This window comes from Ammospiza caudacuta, chromosome 3 (assembly GCF_027887145.1).
Source record: "Ammospiza caudacuta isolate bAmmCau1 chromosome 3, bAmmCau1.pri, whole genome shotgun sequence".
Classification (NCBI taxonomy): domain Eukaryota; kingdom Metazoa; phylum Chordata; class Aves; order Passeriformes; family Passerellidae; genus Ammospiza; species Ammospiza caudacuta.
In genome coordinates, this window is record NC_080595.1 from 60,870,670 (window position 1) to 60,892,523 (window position 21,854).

General features: G+C 37.8%; 1 protein-coding gene across 3 annotated transcripts in view; it reads left to right on the plus strand.

Moving 5' to 3' along the window:
• The first annotated feature begins 1,883 nt into the window (after window positions 1-1,883).
• The window catches only part of AHI1 (Abelson helper integration site 1), an 85,024-nt gene continuing 65,053 nt past the window's right edge, over window positions 1,884-21,854 (plus strand). For 2 of the 3 annotated variants that reach the window (XM_058801577.1, XM_058801579.1), the window contains exons 1-11: window positions 1,884-1,934; window positions 5,949-6,020; window positions 6,853-6,974; window positions 13,143-13,753; window positions 14,298-14,458; window positions 14,758-14,971; window positions 15,873-16,062; window positions 17,558-17,653; window positions 19,139-19,324; window positions 20,310-20,450; window positions 21,427-21,559. In XM_058801577.1, the coding sequence (XP_058657560.1) occupies window positions 6,011-6,020; window positions 6,853-6,974; window positions 13,143-13,753; window positions 14,298-14,458; window positions 14,758-14,971; window positions 15,873-16,062; window positions 17,558-17,653; window positions 19,139-19,324; window positions 20,310-20,450; window positions 21,427-21,559 (1,864 nt within the window). In that variant the 5' untranslated portion in view covers window positions 1,884-1,934; window positions 5,949-6,010. Of the gene's footprint in view, window positions 1,935-2,645; window positions 2,703-3,221; window positions 3,379-5,948; window positions 6,021-6,852; window positions 6,975-13,142; window positions 13,754-14,297; window positions 14,459-14,757; window positions 14,972-15,872; window positions 16,063-17,557; window positions 17,654-19,138; window positions 19,325-20,309; window positions 20,451-21,426; window positions 21,560-21,854 lie in introns of those variants that run through there. The other variant, XM_058801578.1, reaches the window with a different exon arrangement.

The window sequence follows — 21,854 nt, forward strand, 5'->3', positions numbered from 1 at the left end:
TCACTGTCAGGAAATGGAAAAAAAAATATTTGGGACACTGACACAGGAATACACATTGCAACATCTTTAGCTGTAATGGAAATGTGATTATCAGCCTCAGGAACTGCTTAATATCAGCAGGTCATGTTTTGCACTGTGCTAAGTACATCAGAAGAACTGTAAGACATAGGACCTTGCAAGAAGTAACATGAGGTGAAAAAGTCTTTTTTACATCAGCATGTCAATCCTTGGCTTACAGGAGCTTTCTATCTGGAACATTCTTAACTGCAGAGCAGTGATTTTTAACTAATCCAGGATGAAAGCAACGAATTTAACACAGACTTATTTGTTTTATCAATTATTTATGAGTAAGAACTGCAGTATTGCCATCTCTCTCTATCCCCAAAAACCCAACTAAACAAGTCAGCTAAAGAAGTCAGATTTATTCTCCCCTGACACAGATAATGGCCCTGACCACTACTTGCTTATAGATGTCAGATGGCACAAATACCTCATGTTTGTCAAAGGTGTAATGGCCACAGAAATCTTAAAGACATTCTTTTGAAACAAGTGTTCCTGGAAACTTGGCACAAGCTTTTGGTAGTGACGGAAAACCTGCTGATGTCTCATGCCAGGCTTATTTAGAAGGCTTTACAGGCCCATCACTGCTGGTCAAATTAGACAATATCAAATCTGCTTTCCATGTCAGTGACTAAAAATGACAGGCTTTGAGTTTGCCATAACTGAGCCTCTCAGCTGCCAGGAAGTTAGTTAGGAAGGAATATCTGGATTTCTGGTCCAATCTCTTGTTCAGTGCAAGGCCAACCTGAAGGTGAGACCAGGTTGCTCAAGGCCATTATTTCATGGAGTCTGGGGTACTATGAAGGACAGAGAGATAAAAGAATAGAGATGCACTAAGGGTAAAGGGAAGCACAGGAATGCTGAGCACTTGGTTTTTGTTGTGTTATGCCAAGGCAACCCAGGACACCTGCCTAAGGAAACCAGAAATATCCCCACCTATCAGCTGAGGGCATGCCAGCATTTGAGAAAGCAGAGGGCAGCTGAGTACAAAAAGAGATAGTAGTGTCTGTCACTGACAACACATGAGGAACAGGGAAGCCAGGTCTCAGAAGGTACATTCTTTTGGAGGCCAGTGTTATTCATTGACATAATCTGAGGGATGCAATGCTTGGGAACTATGTCACAAGCATCTGCTCACCTCTATTTTCTGCGAATTGCTGCCAACTGAAGGCTAATTTTACCCAACTCTACTTCTTAAACAAACTAACCACGTTCATCAAGAACCTTGCACTGATTTCTCAAACCTTCTAGTGTATGAGAGATCATGGACATCTACAATTTCAAATACATTTTACACAGAAGTGAATTTACAAGTTTTCAAATATGACAAATATGCTTAAGTTTATTAGGTAATTATCCCTGCGGGGGGGGGGGGGAATCTCCCAAAACACTGCTTAAATCAACTACTAAATGAGGCAACAAATGAAAGTTTCTCCATAGCTCGCTATTTGTGCAGCTATTTGCAGAAAGCTTGTCACTTGCATTCCCAGCCCTTGTCACTTGCCCAACAGAGCCCATTACCCAGGGACTTCAATTCTTCCGCAACAAATTTTGTTCGTCTCAGCTCTGAGAGCTAATATGTACTTTCGACACACTTTTCTTTTACAGCGGACCCGTGGGAGGGCTCCCGTTTCTAATGCATTTCACCCGGTTTTGTTTGTTTGTTTGTTTGCTTTGTATTTATTTCCTTTCCCGGCGCTTCCCCGCGCCCGCCGTTTCCTTGGGAGCCGGGATTGTTTTGGGCGGAACCACCGGCACGGCGCTGCGGAGGGGGGAGCGGGACCGAGGAAGAGCCCACTGGCGGAGGGAAGGGGGGAGGCGGGGCGGCCGCAGCCGGGCCACGTCGCGGCGGCCACGGGAGCGGACGGGGCCGGGTGAGCGATGGCCGAGCTGAGCGATGCCCTCGGCGGGGAGCGGGGCCGCGCCCCGGGCCGGGCCCCGCCGGGCGTGTGCCGCCGCTGGTCGCAGTGCGCGGCCCCGGGGGCGGGTTGGGCTGGGTAACGCCTCCCGCCGCTGTTCCCTCCCCCGGCTCCCCTTCCCGCCCCGGGGCGGTGGGCTCAGCCTGGGGCTGGGCACGGCCGCAGCCGCTCGGGGGCCGCGCGGGGACCGCCGCCGTTGGCGCGCGCGGGCGGGGAGCGGGATCGGGATCGGGATCGGGGCTGCGCTGGGAAGCGGGAGCAGGGGCGGGAGCGCGGTCGGGCTGGGCGGCGGCCAGCGCGGGCCGGGGAGCGCGGGCGGGCTGGGCGCGCCCGGCGAGGAGCGGGGAGCGGGGAGCGGGAGCGGGTGGCGCGGCCGGAGTGGCCCCGGCGGGACTGTGCCGGGCCGGGCCGGCGGAGCGGCGGCCGAGGGCGGCCTGCGCGCTGTGGCTGCCTGGTGCCGGCGCGGCGGCACGGGGCAGTGCCGCGGGAAGCTCTAATCCCAGCTCGGCGTTGTTCCGCCCCCCCTCCTGCGCTTTTCACGGGTTTTGTAGTTCACTGGGGTGACATGCGTGGGCATTGCAGTGAACACACTTCTCCATGCTTCCATGTGCTTCTCCATGCCTGGCACCTTGGCTCCACAGCGGGGATGCCTCCTGCACGCGGAATGCCCGTGTGGATGCATCACATCCTCGCTAGATAATTGCCTCGGTTCGTCCAGTTGTGGTGTGTAGCGGGAATGTCCCTTCGTATCTTTTAAATCTACCACTATTCTTCCGGGCACAGCAGAATGTGACATTGGAAATTAAAATACTTAGGATGGTCTCTTGCTGAGAACACTGTTTCATATTTAGCATCTAAGATAAAGCTTAATAAAAAATAAAAGTCTTCTATATTTCCTTACATAGAACCGAAGTCAGTAATTTTGATGTCAAGAGTCTGTTCACAACTTTGTCTTGACTAACGGTGCCAAATTTCTGGAGTAAAAGCCCCAACTTAACAGTTCCTATGAAGCAAAAACTTTCTGATACATTACTACTAGAAAACCAAGGGTAGCACCAGCTTTTAAAAACACTTTAAAAAACTTTTATTAGTATGAGTGTAAAGTCTTTACAGGCACATCTAAACTGGTAGAAAACTGCTGCACTTCTATTAGTTTTTACATAGGTGTTTCCTCATCTGTCAGTTTTCTGGACTGAAATACTGAATTTTCATTAATAAAATTAGATTTTTTTTTAATGTCAGATTTGTCAGTAGTGAAGAGGAACAGATTCATCTCCGTGTAATTTTGCTGCATAATTCTGAGCTGAAGTTCTTTCACATCTCAGAGTAATGATCCCTACATGTTGCTAAATTAGAAGCCTGCTAGTAAAACCCAAGATTTCCCTCTGTGATCCAAAAGGTGAGAAATAAACAAGGCCTGATGTTCTACTTGTTTCCAGCCACTGAAGTTTATGCTCACTTATTACAAGGAAAGAAAAATGAGGAGTGTAGTTCAGGAAAATCCTAAGTGTGTAATTCTATTTTGTCAGCTCAGTTTCCTGAATGGCCATAATTAGGTAGGAAATTTTTCACGTCCCATTGTGTAGTGCAAATTCTGTATGTTTTGCTCATTGCAGTATGGATTTAATTTATATCTTTTATTAGCGGTCAGTAAAAGTAGGTTTTGTTTGTAGCGACTCTTGTGGCATGTTTAGCATAAAATCTCTGTATTACAGATACAGAATATAGCAACTCAATGAGTACTGTAAAATACTGTGAAAAGATGAAGAGTTTAATGTAGAATCACTTTATAAATACGAATAGAATATTGGAGAAGAGCAAACTGGGTTATTTTCAGGAAAGTATAGGAATTGGAATTTTAGGCTTTATCAATTTGTATTGTTGTTTATTCCTGGTATCTGGACTATGTCACTTCCCAGGTATGTGATTTTGTCAGTCTTGGATTGTCTTATATTTACTAACATGGAAGAGATCCAATCTGATCAGACAAAAATGTGTTTTAACAACATTAATGGTAACTGAGCTTACTCAGGCTGGGGCATGGTGGTTGCTGAACTTTGATACACAATTAAATCTCTCCTATTCTAAGGTGAGATTACACTAAGTAAACAGCCTTGTTCTTATCCTTGTTGATTAATGATCTATATTTACACAAGCCTGATGGTTGCTTTAATGCAGCCTGTCAAAGACCATGAAGCTCTAAATTGGAAATACCTATTAAACAATAGCACTGTCATTTGAAGACTTTATCTCTTAGTTTTATTGCCACAACAGGCTAGACGCTGAATAAATAAACAAACAGTGATGCAGTCATTGGTGGATTTTGCTAATTCTTAATTTTAGAGTGCTTGTAGATGAAAGGTGACCCTAGCTTTTGGTAAGATGTTTATTCCATTATAATAAAAAATGATCTGTAAAATTAATATTTTAACCTATAGGTTGGTTGGGTTTTTTGGTGGACTGATTTATTTAATCTTTGACCAGAAGCTTATTTCTGTACTTAGAATACGTATGCACTTATTTAGTTTTGCTTTTGTGTGCTATATTGTCTCTCATATTTTTTGCTTTAATTTTAAGAGCCCTTCAGTATTTAATTCCTTGTTTCTAATTAGTTTTTGAGGGCTTGTTGAAATCACTCAGCTAATTATAAGTTGCTCTTCCATGTTTCTGTTGTTCTCAGTCAGTGATTAAAGTGATAGAATCTGCTGTATTTTTTGAATTTATTTAGTTTTCTGCTCTTCTAAATTATGTGTTTTCTAGCCAATTGTGAATTGACTACTTGGAAAGCAGCATTTAGTAACTAGTACTTTTCAAATGCCCATTAGGTTTAACCAAGTATAAATTGCAAAAGCAGTTTTATTTCTCAATTGTGTTTTTTAATTTATTGTAAGAAGTGTTATTTTTAACAGTTACTGGTTTAATAGTGACAATGAAGCTTTGCTGTAGGAGTCAGAAGATGTTTTAGATAGTGAAAATATTGCAACCTCATCAGTGTCATTTCAGGCATAGTTTGGATGCGTGTTAGGTGGCCTGGACCAAAATGGTGTGAGAATAATGCAGCCACACATCCTGGCAGTGTTTAATGCTGTGCCTGAATTTGTTAGGATCAGTGCAGTCTGGCTGTCAGGGAATGTTGAGTTACTGATGTCTGACAGGAGGTGTTTCCTAGGAAGAACTCGGAGCTGTTACCTGCTGGGATTGGGGGACACAGGTACCAGAGTTCTTGCATGGAAGTTTCAGGGGAGCATCCCACCTTCCTAGGAACCTACACTTCATTAGTTCTGCTGTTTACAAAACAGCTCTTTGTATTAAGCTGTTTTGTAGAGCAGTCTGAATTTTCTTGATGAAAAGATAAACCTGTGTGATATTTTTATTTGCCTTCAAGCTTTGTTTGGATTGCATTTGCAGGCTTTTTTTCACAACCGGGAGCCTGACAATTTTTTTTCTTTAGAGAAATAAATTTCATGTAGTTACTTGTCTGCTTTATAAAAGTACAAATGCTTATATAAACATAAATATTTAGAGATTTGTAATAAAGTTAGATCTGCTGGCAGATACTAACCTTTATATTGAAAATTGTCAGCCAGGTTTCTCAATGATACTGTCAGGAGAGGAATCTGATTAGAATGGCTTCAATATAAATGGTTTCATGGGTAATTATTATTTAAATAAACTGTTGGATTTTTTAGAAGGCTGGAGGAAAACAGTCCTGAATTACTTGGCTACCACCCAGAAATAGCCAAATAGCTAATTAAATTACTATAATGTTGGTTTTTATTTGCCCACAAATAATAAGTATCAGAGCTGGGATTTGATAGGAGAAAATTTCTAATAATTTAGACAAATAGGGAAATACTTATTTCTAAATAAAACACAGTCATCCCTAATACTAATTAGCACAGATTTAATTATTAACTTGAAGTCTATGGAGCACTTATGCTAATGACAGTTGTTAAATATTTTAAATAGAATGGTGAATTCTGAGGAAGAAGCAGCTGTTGTGTTGAGCCACTTCTAACTGAGGACTGAAAATGAGAGCAGGTAAGGACACTTCGTGTTTGATTTCCTGTACATATTTTATAGTTAGAACTAGGTGCAAATGATAGAAGTTATTTCTGTCCTATATAAATCCTTAATGCTCCATTGTCTCCTTTTAGAGTTTGTGATTATAGCTGGTTTTCAGAGTGGTGTTATTTTCTTATATTAAATTCAGGGGCTTTTGCAAAAAGTTGTAATGACGGTGGTAAATATGCTGTAGCTGAAGATTCAGCAGCCTTTTTCAGTGGTTTCAGGCTGCATTTTGAATTCTTAATTACAAATTAAGCATTACCTGAGGGGAGCTAGAACACCTAGTGCTTCAAGGGTTGAAATGCTGCTGATGACAGTGTCATGATCACAGAAAGGCAAGTGTGCCAGTCTCTGGCTCTTACAGGTGTGACTCAGGATGGTGCTGCTCTGGTTTCCAGAGCCAGTAAGAACGCAGAGCTGCTGCTTCTCCTGGAAGACAGTGTGTCACCTCTGCTCATAAACAGGCACGGAGGGCAGTAATCTGTCCTCTGCTTTGGCTAGCCCAAGTTTTGTACTGATCCTGATGTGTGTGCTGTTCAAAATGTGCTTTCTTCAGGAGACAGGGTGGATGGTGCTGACTTCAGCAACAAGTGAAAGACTGGTGTGTGTGAGTCTGTGCAAAGCTGCTGAGTTATCCTTGCATGGGTTATGTTGCCAGTGGAAATTCTTAACAAAGTGAATTTCTTGATAAACTTTCCCTGATAAATAATTCTCATCCTTTGCAATTTTAGAGCATGACTATTCACCTTTTTCAGCAATGATGATTAATGAGATAGCAAATCATACTCTTGATTTCTTTTTGCAGTTGAAAGTGAGGCGAAGGCAAAAACCAAAGTCCGCTTTGAGGAGATCTTCAGACGCCATGCTGGCCTAGCAGACGCAAAGAATCCAAAGAAAAAGAAGTTTGACTCTCAAGAGAGTATTGTGGTGAGTTACAACACATGCAGGCTTTTTTTGGCTGCCTTCCTTAACAGAAAAAGATCAGGAAAATATATTGCAGAAAGTAGATGTAATAATTTTAAAAAAAATGAAGTGTAAACTATGTTTCTGCACATACCCCTTGTTTTTGGTGTGGCTTTTATTTTCTTGTGTACCAGTAAAGCATCCTTGTAGCTTGGAGGTATGGCAAAATGCTGTAGACTATAATGGTGGTGAAAAGAAAATGTCACATGCAGGCATGCACTTGTTTAATGTCCATCAGTACTTGCTTTTCCATACCCCTTTATCATAAAATTTTTTACATTTTTTGTACAATTTTTCATAAATTTTTCATAAAATTTTTCAAATTCAATACTGACTTTACTGGGAGTTAATTAGATATTTGAGGGCTAGTAGAATTACATCTGTGAAAGTATTTAATTTTGAGAGTGCTATATCTGTGTAATACAGGTATATCTGTCTAATACAGCTGTGAATTGAGAACTGATGGGAAAACATAATATTATTAGACATAATAATTAATTATGCAATTTTCTACTTTTTTAAATCTCAGTAATTAGTGAATTTCTGCATGTGCTGAGCTTTGTGTCTTGAGTGATTCCTTGTTCACATGTGAACTTTTTTTTGAAGCTTTTGACCTCAGCTTGTGACTTGCAGCTTAGGAAGGGTTCCATCACGCCGACTTTATAGTTAGATTACATTTTTGTTTGTGGTGTGTCACTAAGGGAGCCTCAGAAATCCCTCTGAGTTATGATTCATACTGTAATCTTTTTCCTGAAGAGCAGAATAAAAGTTCAATATGAACTTATTCTCTATATACCTGATTATTGACTTAGAAGATTTGGCATTTGGAAAGAATGTAAATTATTTAGAAGACAAATGTTCTGGTTTTTTATTTTCCTCCTGATAGGTTTTCTATTTTTCGTCTTTTTTTTCTTACAATTGTGTCCATATCAGACTCTGGAAATGAACATTCCTTCATTAATACAAATTTAAGACAAATGGATGGTATTTCATGTTATATCATAAGACAAATGGGTGGTATTTCATATAATATCATAAGTGTTACGTGTAGTTATATATATTAAGTATATTCAGAATAGATACATTAAACTTAGTATTGCTAAATATTGGTCTTATGTTGACCATTTGAAGTTGGATTTTGTACGGACTTCTAAAAAATTTATATTCTTTGACGTATATGCTAGTCAATAGTCTATACAAAGAATCAACTTGATGTCTAAAAATAGTAAAGAGAGTTAGAAGGTGGGGGTTTTTTCCTTATTTACATGTATGTAAATTTAAAAAAGTAAGTTCTTTCTCATTTAAGTTTACTTTTTAATGAAATGTGAATTTTTAATTCTGTAATATATATTTTTGAACACATAACTGTATGTTCATATTACTTGTAAGTATTTTAAGCTCGCTTTGGTTTTAGAATTGGTTTCCATTCCAGAAGTCTCTGATGTGAAACACTAGTGTTTTGGAGTTATGTAGAAACACTTAAAATCATACTGACCAGAATCAAAACTCAGTGGTATGCAAGCAAATGAAGAAGCATTTTTAGGATCAGTGAGGGAGGTCAAATTTCTGTCTTCAAACCACTTAAAATTAAGGATTTGAGGAGAGCTTGTATTGAAACCTATTACTGATCACTTGGAGTATTTCCTTAAAGTGTGACAAAGTTGCAGGAGCTCAGGTTGATATTTTCCATGCTGGTTGCATTCAAGTAGAAATTTCTGTAAAAGCTTCAGCAAATAAACAGTCATTTCTCTGTAAAAAATTCCACTCTGTGTGTGGGAGTGGAAGAGTAGGTAGATGGAGGGGGTTGACTGGTTTTGTTCCCGTTTTCTTCAGTTTGTATGATTTAACAGTACAGAGTTTCACAAATCTTGAAATAATGTGAAATTTGTCAGTGATGGTTGGCTTCATGTCATGCATTTGCCATAAATGGTCTCCCAGCTTTGATCAAAAACAGGTCATAGTTCAGAGCCTATTTCCACTTGAAGTGTTCCAGTCTGTTTCCTTTGTCTTAGCTCTAGCCTTTTTTAAAGATTAATAAGACTTTTTCCCTTATACTCCACTGTTTCTTTGAAACCTGAGTTCTGGAGCTGCAGGGGGTTGCTCTGGTTTTAAATGACAGAAGTGAGGATAAGAAGAGTGCCTGCCTGCTCTGCTTTGTGTGCCTGTTGCCTGGAGAGCCTGCCTGGACCGCAGGAAGAGGAAAGGTTGATGTCTGTAGGGCAGGATGAGTTGAAGCCCCAACTGATAGGAATGAAGAGCTTCTAATGGAGATGGAAATACACATCAGCTGTGGCCAGTGAAAGCTCTGCTTTGCTGTTCAGTAAATAGCTACTGGGGGCAGTGGGTGTGAAATCTAAAGGCATTGTGGAAAAAACAAGCAATTGAGACACATTTAGAAAGTGAATTGGCTAATGTCCCTTCTAGGGTAGCTACCATATTTATTTTTTACCAATTGTAACTCCTCTTACAACTTGTTAGAGTGAGGCAAGCCACAGATCAGGGAATGTCCAGGTACATTAATCTGTCTAAAGTCATAATGAAAATTAATGCATTTATTTCATTCAATCTAAATTCTGTGGTTGAAGAGAGGATGTTTAAAAACTTTTTACCAGATGAAAATGTTAGATCACTCTATGGAGGCAAAATTTTCTTTCTTAGACTGTAATCTGATCAGATTACAATATTGGGATGGACAGGCATTGTTAACTTGGGTTTTGTGTTCCAGGCAGGGCTGCAGCAGGTTTATCTGGCTTGTAGGCTGAAAGGCACTGAATAATTGTTGAGATTTCCACTGGATTTTACCCCTTTGTTTCTTGTGCATAAAATAGGAGAACTGATAATAGTTGACTATATAATTGATCCACACATTTTCTCAATGTTTTCTGTTAAAATTTGGTGGAAAAATTCTAAGCTCATAATTTTATCTGTAAATTAAAGTTCTAGCTTTGAGTGTCTATATTTTATAGCCTTACACAAGCAATGGCAGTAAAATTGGTTTCTTAGTACTTTAAGATTTTCTTAAACATCCCACCCAACAAGCCATCATCACAAGTACATTCAGTAACAATCTAGCTGTAGGTTAAGGGTCTTTTATAACCAGTACATATCAGTGTGGGGGGATAGAATATAAGAAAATAAAGATAGTGTAGAAAGTAATCTTACCCCTGAGGAGTCGCAGCTGGGCCAGTCATCAAAGATTAGGAACAGGCCTGACTTTAACAGGTCTGTAAAGGCTGTCTGATTTACACAGCTGTAACCAATGAGAAGCAGAGTGCTATAAAAGAGTGGGGTGGCTGGTTGAGAAGGGAACTGGTGTCAGTTGGCTGCTTTGTGAGGAAGAAAGAGTCAGTGCTCTGAGGAGTTGTCTATGAGAAACACCAAGAAGGTGTGAAACTTCTGTGGTAAGGAGACAACAGTATGGAACCCCTGTGATATAGACAGCATATCAGCGCTTCAGTGGGCTGGCAGTGTCCATCCCCAATTTTTCAAGGTGTGATTAAGGGCAGAAATTCAGGTACCTCTGTAAATCAGGTTGCACAAGTTTCAAACACCCATGACAAACTCACTCTAAAATGCCAGCTTTCACTCATGCATGTTTGAGAAGTCCTTGTGGAAAGGTGTAAGTCCTTTGAAAAGGCGTTGTCCCTGCTGACAGCTCTGGGGCATGAATGGCAGTCATGTGACCTCTGATTGACTAAATTTTTAATTGTGGTGTGAGCCTTGAGTGTCAGCTCATGTGTGTGCCCCTTGGCTGGCATCCATTCCCTGGTCCTCCCAAGCCAGTAGTGCAAGCAAGGCTGTTTCCAGGGGGGAGTGCTTCCTCTGCCCTGGTGTAATGTGGCCACAGAGATGTTGTGAAACAAAGCCTTCTTATTTGTTCCATATTTTAAGCTGAGAAAGCCAAGTTCAGGTCACCAGTCCTCTGGAGTTACGCCAGAGACTGGCCTGTCTTACTGAGCTGCTTTTCCACCCTAACTACTTCCTCTAATTTAGTGCAGTGTTTATGTATTGATTGCTCTTAGTTAATATCTCTCAGTCACGTGTTTCAGAGAATTTATACCAATATTCCCTCCTGGCCAGAATCCTAATCTGAAGGTTTTTATGAACCTCTTGCCTTTTACTTTATTGTTTTGTAACTTCTTTGTGTCTTTCCTCTGTGTTTAATTATGTCATGTAATTATATCATGTGGGAAAGCTGGTCTGAATTGAGATTGTACAGGCTATTTATCTGAGGAATTTATGTTTGAACTGCTGTAGCAGCATCTATTAATGTTCCTGAAATTTGCTGTAGTTTGAGATTGTGGTGTGTTTTCATTATAGGGAAATGGCCTCAAGTTGTGCTAGAAAGGTTTAGATATTAGGAAAAATTTTTCCTTTGGAGGGATAGTTAGACATTGGCTGCCCAAGGAAATTATGGGGGTACCATCCCTAAAGCTGTTCAAAAGGCATGTGAACATGGGGATATGGTTTAGGGGTGCTGGGTTAATGGTTGGACTTGATTTTTGAAGTATTTTCCAACCTGACTGATTCTATGAATCTATGATTTTTTGTTTGGAGGCAATAATAAATAGCAAGCTCTAGTAAGTGTTTCAAGCCAGCTTTTGCATCAGGTAGATTCCTTTAGGGAGATTAATCTTGAGTATCAGAGTTACTTTAGAAACTCTTTACCAGGTCATAGATGAGGGCTTTTTGTTTAGGATTTCTCAAATAATCTTGCTACTTGCACTTAGTGGATTGATATTTTATCAAATACAAAAATCAGCAAGACCTTAGTTATTGGCCACTATTGGGTTTTAATTGTCAGTGTGTTTTAATCTTCATTTCTCATACTCTACAGTTAAAGTTACTCACAGACATAAAGATAAGGAAGTGAACAATCTATAAGGAACATTATTCCATTCCGGGGTTTTTCTTAGTTTATACAAAGCTTGCTCTTTAATTCTTCTCTTTTCCTTACTCTGTTCTGTATTTCAAGTTATTTCTATGAAATTTTGCCCGTCCTCTTGAATCATTGGCTTACAAACAAATGTGATGTTAGTGGTTTCTTTAAGCACGTATAAGGTGAAAATCAAAGGACAATTTTTTCATATTTACTACACATTTTTACAAGTATTTGAGACAAACATGATTCTATGACTGGGAGTTGTATCCTCACTAGAAGGGAACAATATCTGTGTTTATTGAGGAAGAAGGTGTTGGCAAATAAAGCTTTGTAGGCAGATGTGTATATTTTCTCCAAACTTTTAAATTTGCTTTTGTTGTGTTTTAAAGCCCTTTCTGATGTTTCATGTTGAAGCTCTAAGAGAGATTTCTGTAAGACAACAGCATAAATGAACCTCAGTGACTTTATAGAAGTTATATCAAAGAACAGAGATCTCCATGTTGACCCGACAGAATTAGACCTCAGTTACTTGCTGTGATCTTTGGGATTATCATGGAATCATAGTTTGGATTGAAAGGAACCTTAAAGGTGATCTAACCCAAGTGCCCTGCCATGATCAGGAATATCTTGAATTAGATCAGGATGCTCAGAGCTCCTTCCAACCTGACCTTGAACATATCCAGGGAGGCTGGGAAGTGGCACTATAGCCTTTAGTAACCAGAAATAGAAACTTGAAGAAGAGAGGAAAGTTTACAATGTTTTTTATAAAACCATCAAGAAGTGCTTAAACAAATGCATCAGCTGAAATTTAGTTCTGACAAGTGGCTTTCAGTATAAGAGACTGCAAACAACTGAGCCTGAAATCTGTCTCTAACTTGGATTTTCAGTGGATGAAAGTATTTGTTTTTGTGGTGCATGAAGTCTTCCCATCTTTCACAGTGTAAAACACTAGCATCTCTTTATGGAGTAGACTTTTTGATTTCCTCTTTGTACTGGATATGTGTAAAAGTCATATGAAAATGTAGTGTAACATTGAGGATGAGGTGCCCAAATACCAAATGTTTTTTTCTAGTGTGAACTTTCTGTTGACTTTCAATCTGTTGCTTGTCAAACTGAAACAACAAAATAACTAGATCTTTGATTTAATTTTACTTTGAGTAATGTTGCTGAAGGAATGACATGAAGTGCAGTGTTTATCCTTGGAACATGATTTTTAGTAAAAATATGTTTTATGTTCTTTTCATTTATAGCTTGATACCTTTAGAAATAATATTGATCTGTCTAAGGAAAGTGTGAATGATGAAGCAATTATAAACAACACATATAATCCTGAAGAAGAGAGCCCAAGATTTACAAAAAATAAATTAAGAGAGAAAGCGTCAATTGCAAAGAAAATAAACAATGATGTTGTTAGTGGAGAAGAGAACAAGCAGCCAAAGTCGAACAGGAAAAAAAAGAAATCACTGTTACAAGAACAATTTAATGAGGAGGAAGATTTATATGAAGCTAAATTGGGGAGTTTTGAAGAAAAGACTAATGATTTTCCAAAGAAGAAAACAAAAAGTAAATCACCAACAGATGTACCTGATCAAGAAGGTGATAGAAAGATCAAAAATTCCTTGACTGAAGTGAGAAATGTAACTGAATTAGAAGAGGAAGAGCAGCTAATTCAAGCCTATCAGCTGCATGTGGCTGAGGAAGAGGCAAATGCAATTAAAATGAAAATGAGAAAGAAACTTAAAGAACAGATGTCTGAATCTACCTCTACTGTTCAAAGGCACGAAGTTGCACTGAATAATGAAGTGGGTAAAAAGAAGAAAAAGAAGAAAGAGCGAGCAGTTTTGAGTGAAGCTGAAACAAGGTAACATGACAAACTGAATTTTACACAACAGGTTTCATTTTAACATAGGCAGCAGCTTTCTGTTAAATTGTTCATATTTTCGAAGTGATTAACTGCATGATTCTGTTATGAAAAAATAGTACTAAATCCTTCCTCAGAAGGCTGTCATGATTAATATTTAGCTCATGGATTCTTTTTAACTTCTTTTTTAAATATTCTTCATTGCCATTTGATGTTTGTTTACTGTGGAATTCACTCTTAACTAACGTAAGATAGTTTTGTGCATGATTTTTTTTTTAGTGATAAATGATGGGTGTGATCCAGCAAAAAGGTATTTGTTTAACTCTTCACATAAATGCTTCTGCAATTGTCTGGAAATTAGGGGGAAAGGAAGAGAGGAGAGCACTGAAGAAGGCAAGACACTAATGGGGCTGGGGGCTGTTATGTTTTCAAGATACACAGGTGATGAGTTGGAGAATTTCAAATGAATTAATAATGGCAATGAGTAATTGTACCAATATATGCAGTGGACTGCAGTTGCTGACCGTGATCCATTACCTTGCAGTGCAATGTCCCTTTCTGAGCTGCAGCATCATCATCCAGAAGCAGGTGGCAATGAAAGTCCATCACCTGAAAGATTATTTACATCAGAAGAACAGAAACTGGAGGGAAGCATGGAAAAGCAGAAACCTAAAGCCAAGAAGGTTAAGAAGAAAAGCAGAAAAGGTCTGCCCACAAAATGTTATAATACTGTACCTACTTAGCTGTGCTTTTTTTTGTGCTGCTACAGACATACTTGTCCATAGTAGCAGCAGAAAAGTGATTGAGCTGTTTGAGTTACTTATATTTCTTAGGGTACTCAATTGTACTCTGTTCTTCCAATTCTGAGGCTCATTTGTGAGGATGTTTATTTGATAAATCAGTCTAAAATCTTGAAAATTCATTTACTGTAAGTAGTTTTGAGTTGAGACAGAAGTTACTATGTTCCACTAGTGACAGTTTGTTTACTTTGCTCCAATTTCTAGAAGAGACCACGGAAGTTGCTGCAGAAAATGATGAGGAAATGAAGAATTCAGAAATTTCAACTCAGTCTAAATTTGGTTTTGGCGATGATCTTGTTTTGGGAGTTTATATCCATCGATCGGATCAACTTAAAATTGATCACTTGGTGTCTAATCCTGTGGTCAAAATCCATATTGTTGATCAGAGAAGTGGCTTATATGTGAAGAAGGATTATAGGTGACATTTAATAAACTGTTTCTATTATCACTGATTACAATAAATAGATATACTCTTCCCTACAAAATTAAATATGAAAATGAAAACAAGAGGGTATTTTAAGAGATATATATATATATATATATATATATATGTATACACACACATACCATGAAATGTCACAAATGAGGGTGATATTTTTCTTTTCCTTTTGGCACATCTAAATGCTCTGCACTGCTGTATTGCTCTTGAGGCTCCCCAGGGCAGTGGTCATGGCACCAAACCTGACGGAGTGCAAGAAGTGTTTGGACAATACTCTCAGGCACGTGGTGTGACCCTTGGGGATGCTGCTGTGCAGGGCAAGGATTTGGACTTGATGATCCTTGTAGGTCCCTTCCAACTCAACATATTTTGTGAATCTGTGGTAATTCCAACATAGTTCATTCTGTATTCCTCCCAGAGACAAAATTTCTGAAGTGCCATAAATATGTAAAAGCCAAGAACATGTAAACAAAATTCTTGTAGTATGTCTGCCTTTTATATTAAGAACTTTTCAAATCCTTAAATGAAGTCTAGTTCTTTATTTTCTAAATTACTTCAGTTGCTTGTTTCCACTGTCATTACCCATAATTTTACTGAAACCAAGTTTTAATGGGGCTTAAGCAGTAGACTCCACCATGATCATCATGCATTAATTTGCTAACAGTAACTTAATTGTTAGGATTCCCAACTTCACCCTGTAGTTTTTCTATATGCATTGCAAATTGTCTTAAATTTTCTGTGGGTTTAGAAAACTTTTTCTAGCATCAGACAAATACTATCTTACATGTTTGTCAGCTTTCAGTAATTGAAAATACTGTTTTGTTAAAGGTTGTTTTTTAAATGCTCTAATAATTGTAATTCTTTGGAAATCTTCAAACAGCAAGAAGGTAGATTCATCTTATGAACAAGGAGAAATAGAGCACATTCTTCCTACAATGACACAACCATGTGACTTTAGAAAGTCTAAATCAACAGTTCCAGAGTGGGAAGAGCAAGTAATATTTAATGAGCGTTTTACTTATTTTCTTCAAAACACTGAAGAAAACCCTCAGGTTATCCTATTTTTTGAGGTAAGATGAAATATTTTGCATCTGATTTATGCACATTCTGTGCTTTGGTTTGTTTTTCAACAGTATCTGTTTGACTCAGTTGGTCTTTTATTTCAGTTAAATTGGGTTAATAGCATAGCTCTAAGCTACAAAGTTAAGTGGAGATACCAAAAGTGGGGTTTTTTATAGGAAAGGAAGGAACCTGTTTTAATGGTAACAAGGAGTACAAAGCTTTTTTCCAAAATCAGCCCTTAAACTTCTCGGGAAGGCTGGTAAGATATGGTGGATATCACTCTTTTTGCATTCTTGAAATCTGAAAGGAGGTGTAAGAACAAGAAAATCAAAGGTAGAATTTGTCTGCATGTAGCAGCACCTCATTGTACCAATGAGCAAACCACTGCATTGTTGCCATTAACATTTTACACATCCAGCCCTCCTGTCCCAGTTTTCATAAAGTCATTATTAATTTGTCCTCCAATACAATTATGTTTAAAGGAAAAAATCTAGGTCATATATTCAACATAATTTTTAGCTTAGGCATTTCAATATTTGTACAGGGCAATTCTGTAGAATTAACATAAAAATGGAAACCTAATACAATAAATATTTTTCGTTCCTTGTTTTTTTTCCTATTTCGAATAGATGGAATATCATTTATTGCCATATGTTTCTTAATGTTTTGTGATGCTTGTAAATGAATATATTTATATAATTAAGAATGCTTAATTGCTTAACAAAAAACTAATTACATTTGTATGTAAAGATTCTTCATGGAAATAATGTTGGAACCAAAAGTATGATTCCACTGAAAAAAAACTATTTGAGTTCAGTGTGGTTTATGAAATAGAAATTTGAGACAAGTATTATTCTAAGGGTTTTTTCTATATCACATAAACCTCCCGGTGTAGTGAAATACAGGAAAATTCAGGTCCCTGACAGAAAAATGAAGACTCGTCGGCATCCCTGTAAGTGTTCAAGGCCAGGTTGAATGTGGCTTTGAGCAGCCTCATCTAGTGAAAGATGTCCAATCCCATGGCTCAGAACTCTGATCTTTGAAGGCTCCTTCCGACCCAAATTGTTCTATGACTGATTCAATGACAAAACTGATAAAGCTAAGAAAGAAAAACTAACTTTTTGACTGACATTTCCCATCTAGATTAATATGCAGCTGGTTTTAGCTGTCAGATTTGTGATCCTAATGATTTCTGAATTATTAAGAAAATTACACATTATTGTTTTTTATCTCTTATTGAGATGTAAGAGGAGAAAGAATAAGTTTTTTAAAACTAGACTTCTTTTTTAATGGAGCTTATAAATAGTCATCAGGTAAATGCATAAGGACCTGTTATTTCTAATTTCATACTTGTGTGGAAGAAACACTGGTTTTGTAATTTCTTAAAATTTAAATATGTTTAATTTAATGAATTGACCGTGAATATTTTCAGTAGTTTATTATTATTTACCATGAAGTATACATCCATTAGAAATACATTTATATTCCTGCTGATACTTCTAGGTCCTTGATTCTCCAAGTATGCACCAAGTGAGAGCCAGCTCTGATGTAAAAGTTCAGGAAGGTCGTTACCGAAAAATTTGTTGGGCATTTCTAAAGGTACTGTAAATATTTAAATGAAGAAAAAAAATCATAAATCTTTTTATCTGAAAATTTCTAACAATACTAAGGAGGAAAGCATTTTAAAATATTTTCAGCAACAGAGATGGAAGAAAAAAATCTTTGTGTGCTGTTCTCCCATTTTCCTCATCTTCCACTCCATGAAATCAACACAGCAACAGGCTTGACATTAAAGTCTATGTCTTTTTCAAGAAAGTGTAGAAGGTGTAAGATTTTTTTTTTGTGTTCATAAAGTACAGAAAGTTGTTTTCTTTTAGGGTTTTCTTTGCATTTATGGGAATGTGAAGAAAATGACAAATCCACTAATTTCTGTGCCTCAGCTGTTCTATATTCTAGTGACATTTTCAGTTGTCCAGTCTTTGAAAAGACTCACTAACTTAAATATAGGATGCTTTTCATTTTCAGTTGCAGAGTTTGAAGTGCTGTGGCAATTGAGATACAAATATGCCAAATGTGAGATATGGGTGATTTAGCCTGCACATGTGTACCTTTCTACCCTTTTGAGAGAAACTTGAATGTGTCAATTAGTTCTTTGAGAGCTGACAAACTTCAGTTTTCCTGAGGATTGTTTATTTACACTCCCTCTGTGTCTGATAGCCGTTGACAATCATTGAGCAGTGCACAACATAGAGGAAATGGGAGAAATACAGGAGAAGATAATGGACTGCCAGTGTAGGTGAAGGGATGGGGGCCTCCATAGTAATTCAATACAGAGATTCCTCTGAACTCTGACCAAGAGAAATCTACTGGAATCAAGGGTCTGCTAACCCGTGTCTGTTACCAGAGCTGGTAGGAACTGTGCATCCAGGCATTCAGTACAGCCTACTCCTGAACAGAGGGAAGAATAAATTTTCAGCTCATAATTATGAATAAAATAGTTGCCTATTCTTCATTCTTACTACATCTGCCTGCATTATCCTTTTATCTGTATCAGCCAGAGTGGAAATGTCTCCATTCAAGACTGACCAGTGTTAATGGCAGTTATTCAGTTCTGTTATTCTTCAGTTCAGTAGAGATGACTCTCTCTCCTCTGGAGTTGGAGAGGTTACTACACTGCTGTATCTTCTGCTCTGAACCAAAGCCTTACCCAATGCCCTTCACTGCAGCATTCAAAGAGGACAGATTTGGAAGAAGCTGTTTGTGGATTGGCAGTCCTTTGAGATTTGGTTGTTTTTAGCAAGTAGTAGTTAAAAAAAAAAGAAAATAAGTACTGCAGAGGTCTTCCCACTTTCAAGTTATTACTGATGTGAAGCATCTTTTGAAACTAGGCTGCCATCTAAGATTTAATACTCATTATTTGATCCTGGGAGGATTAAATACATGCTTAGTTCATTATCACTTTTAGAGTTAGTGTATTTCTGCAATGGGAAGTGATTTCAAGAGTTTATACTGTGAGATTAGATATTAGAAATTATCAATTACTTTTGTGTTCATCTTTCTTCCTCTTTTTAATCACCCTTCCAGCTTGTAGGCGCAAATGGAGTTCTAAACGTTGGTGGAAAACTTCGTCTGCAATTATTTTACCCACCTTCAAGGACAAAGTCACATTCAAATGTTGTTGAGGTTTATGACTGGTGGGCAAAATGTCCTAGAAATCGTTACCCATCAACTTTATACATAACCGTAAAAGGCCTGAAACTGCCAGATCATGTAAGTTAAATATATAATATATAAATGTATTTGCAAATATGCAGACTTTTCTGTAGGAACTAATACCTAGGTAGAGCATGTGAGTCTGTGTTCGTAGGCATGTATATGAAAGCTGTGCTTACATGCAGTATAGAAAATATATAATAAGAATGTTACATCTCAAGATAGGTGTTTCAAACTCAGCCCTTTAAAGTTATCTTTGAAAAATAGGCATACTTTTCTACCTATAACTTTGAATATCTTGCCACTGGCAGTCTGAAAACTTTCAGAGTACTTTCTTGAAGATTAACATTTCTTCTTAGCAGAAATGCCATTTTTAAGTAACTGAACTCATGCAGGTGTAAAAGTTCTTTGAGAAAAGATGCAAGTTACTTATCTTTGCTTCCCTGCACACTCTAGCTGTAGTGAGCTGTATTTTTTTCATGAATGAAAGCTACTTGTAAAATAGGCTTACACTGGTATGTGCTGAGATGGGCATTCAAGAGAAATATGGCGTTTTCTTTTCTCTGATGCAAGTACGATATTGTTCTGTTATATAATTTCCTGTTTGTATTTAGAGCTGTAATAGTACCTTGTTTCTTTTGTAGTATGAAGGATGTGCTCACTTTTGTACTATGAAGGGTGATCTGTGGAAGCCTGGTGAGATGTGCACCCTATCAGTAGTACGATACAATACAGTAGTGGAGTAATTCTGATTTTCACTGACCTTGATAGTTACCAAAAATAGGACATAATCGATCATTTGAAAAATTGTGGTACCATTGGATTGACACAACTTTGGAAGCTTGGATTGCTTTCTGACTCCTGGTTGCTTTAAATTATATTTTGCAATGCAGTTTTCATGTATTAAGCTTTTCCAGTCTCTGTATTCCAGATATAAAAATGCAAGACATTTAAATTAAAGGTACCTTTTAACCTTTTTAGAAATTACATTGTTCACTTTAAAAATATTTTTTCCCGGATACTTATTTTTGTTTGCTTTAAGGTGGGTGCTTCTTTTCACTCTATGGCAGCTGTTCAACAGGAGCAAAGTAATACAGCACTGTCTGAGCTCCAGAGAGAAGGATGTGAACCTTCTTTAGATGAGAAAAAGGAGCCGTTTAAATGGTCAAGATTGCCCGGACAGGTGAAGCATTTTTCTTTGAATTTTAAATGAAAAGAATTTAAATATTTTATAAGTATTATGAAGTAAGTAATTAACTGAAATAATTAACAAAGATATTTAACAAAACATAAAAACTTCTTATAGATAGTAGAGGAGGCTTAACCTTAGCAAATATGGTTGATTTAACCATTTTTATACCAGAAGAGTCAGGTATTTTTATCTGCAGAATTCAATAAAAATTTGAAAGAATAAGAAGACAGGAAGCCAGTTCTCAGACTTCAGCTTGATTAGAAATATATTTTCTTAACTTTCCTTTTTGTTCTTTGAAGACATTTTCAAAATATGAAAAAAGAGTTTGCATGGAAGAACCATGTAGCTACTATGGATATTGCCCTTCACCTTAAACTTTGAATTTAGTTTTGGAGAAAAAGCCATTGGGTCAAAAAGAGGTAATATGTTGGGAGAAAGGAAAGGGGTCTAAAATACCAGTTCAGTTTTTTGAGGTGTTTCATCTCTGGTTCTGTCTTTAAAAGTCAAATATTTAAGTACAGATGAGGAATTTTGAAATTGTTGGGTAGAAGACCAAAGGTTTGAGTGCCTGTGGTTGGGTTTCTGAGTTCACACTGCAGTCATTTGGTACTAAAAGATGAGCTTAGGCTCCTTAAACAACCTTGACTTACAGTCTAACTCCACAGCTTACATGACTGATGGTAGACATTTTAAAGCATTTCTTAATATAAAGAATTTATTTCAGTTTTGGTTTTTTTTGAGGTTTTTTAAACATGCTAGTTGTTTGCAATAATGGGGCAGAAAGAGATGCACATTCATGGGGCCTAGGTTGTGCTGCAAAAATGTCTGTTTATAATACATTGAATTTTACTTTGCAATGCCATTAAGATGTTACTAGCCTTTTAGAGCTTGTGCATGTCAGGAGCTATGGGTGTGTTCCCTGCATTGGGTAGTTAATATTCCTACCAATTGTTCCCTGAAAAGCCAGGCTTGCCGCATACCCAACAAGGCCCTGTTTTCCCTGCGAGCTGGAGATCTGGGCTGCTTCTGTATCCGCTTCTCTCACGACGGGAGAACTCTGGCAGCTGCATGTGCAGGAAGGAATGGCTATCCCATTGCTTGTAAGTTTAAATGCATTTTGGCTTTTTGCTTATAATCCATGTATTTGGAAATAAAATTAAGGGAAGCTAATTTTTAAATTGTGCTTTTTTAGAGTTTCTGGTTTGTAGTTGTGATTAGACTATTGTTCTGTGCATTAAAGAGCATTGAGGAAAATGCTCCTTCTGTGATAGGGCTGGAATTGGCTTTTCCTACATGGTTACGTATACACAGTTTAATAGTATGAAATGACACCATTTCTGCCCAGAGGCCTAATGGAAATACTCAATCAGTTTACAGAAAGAACATAGTTTCTGA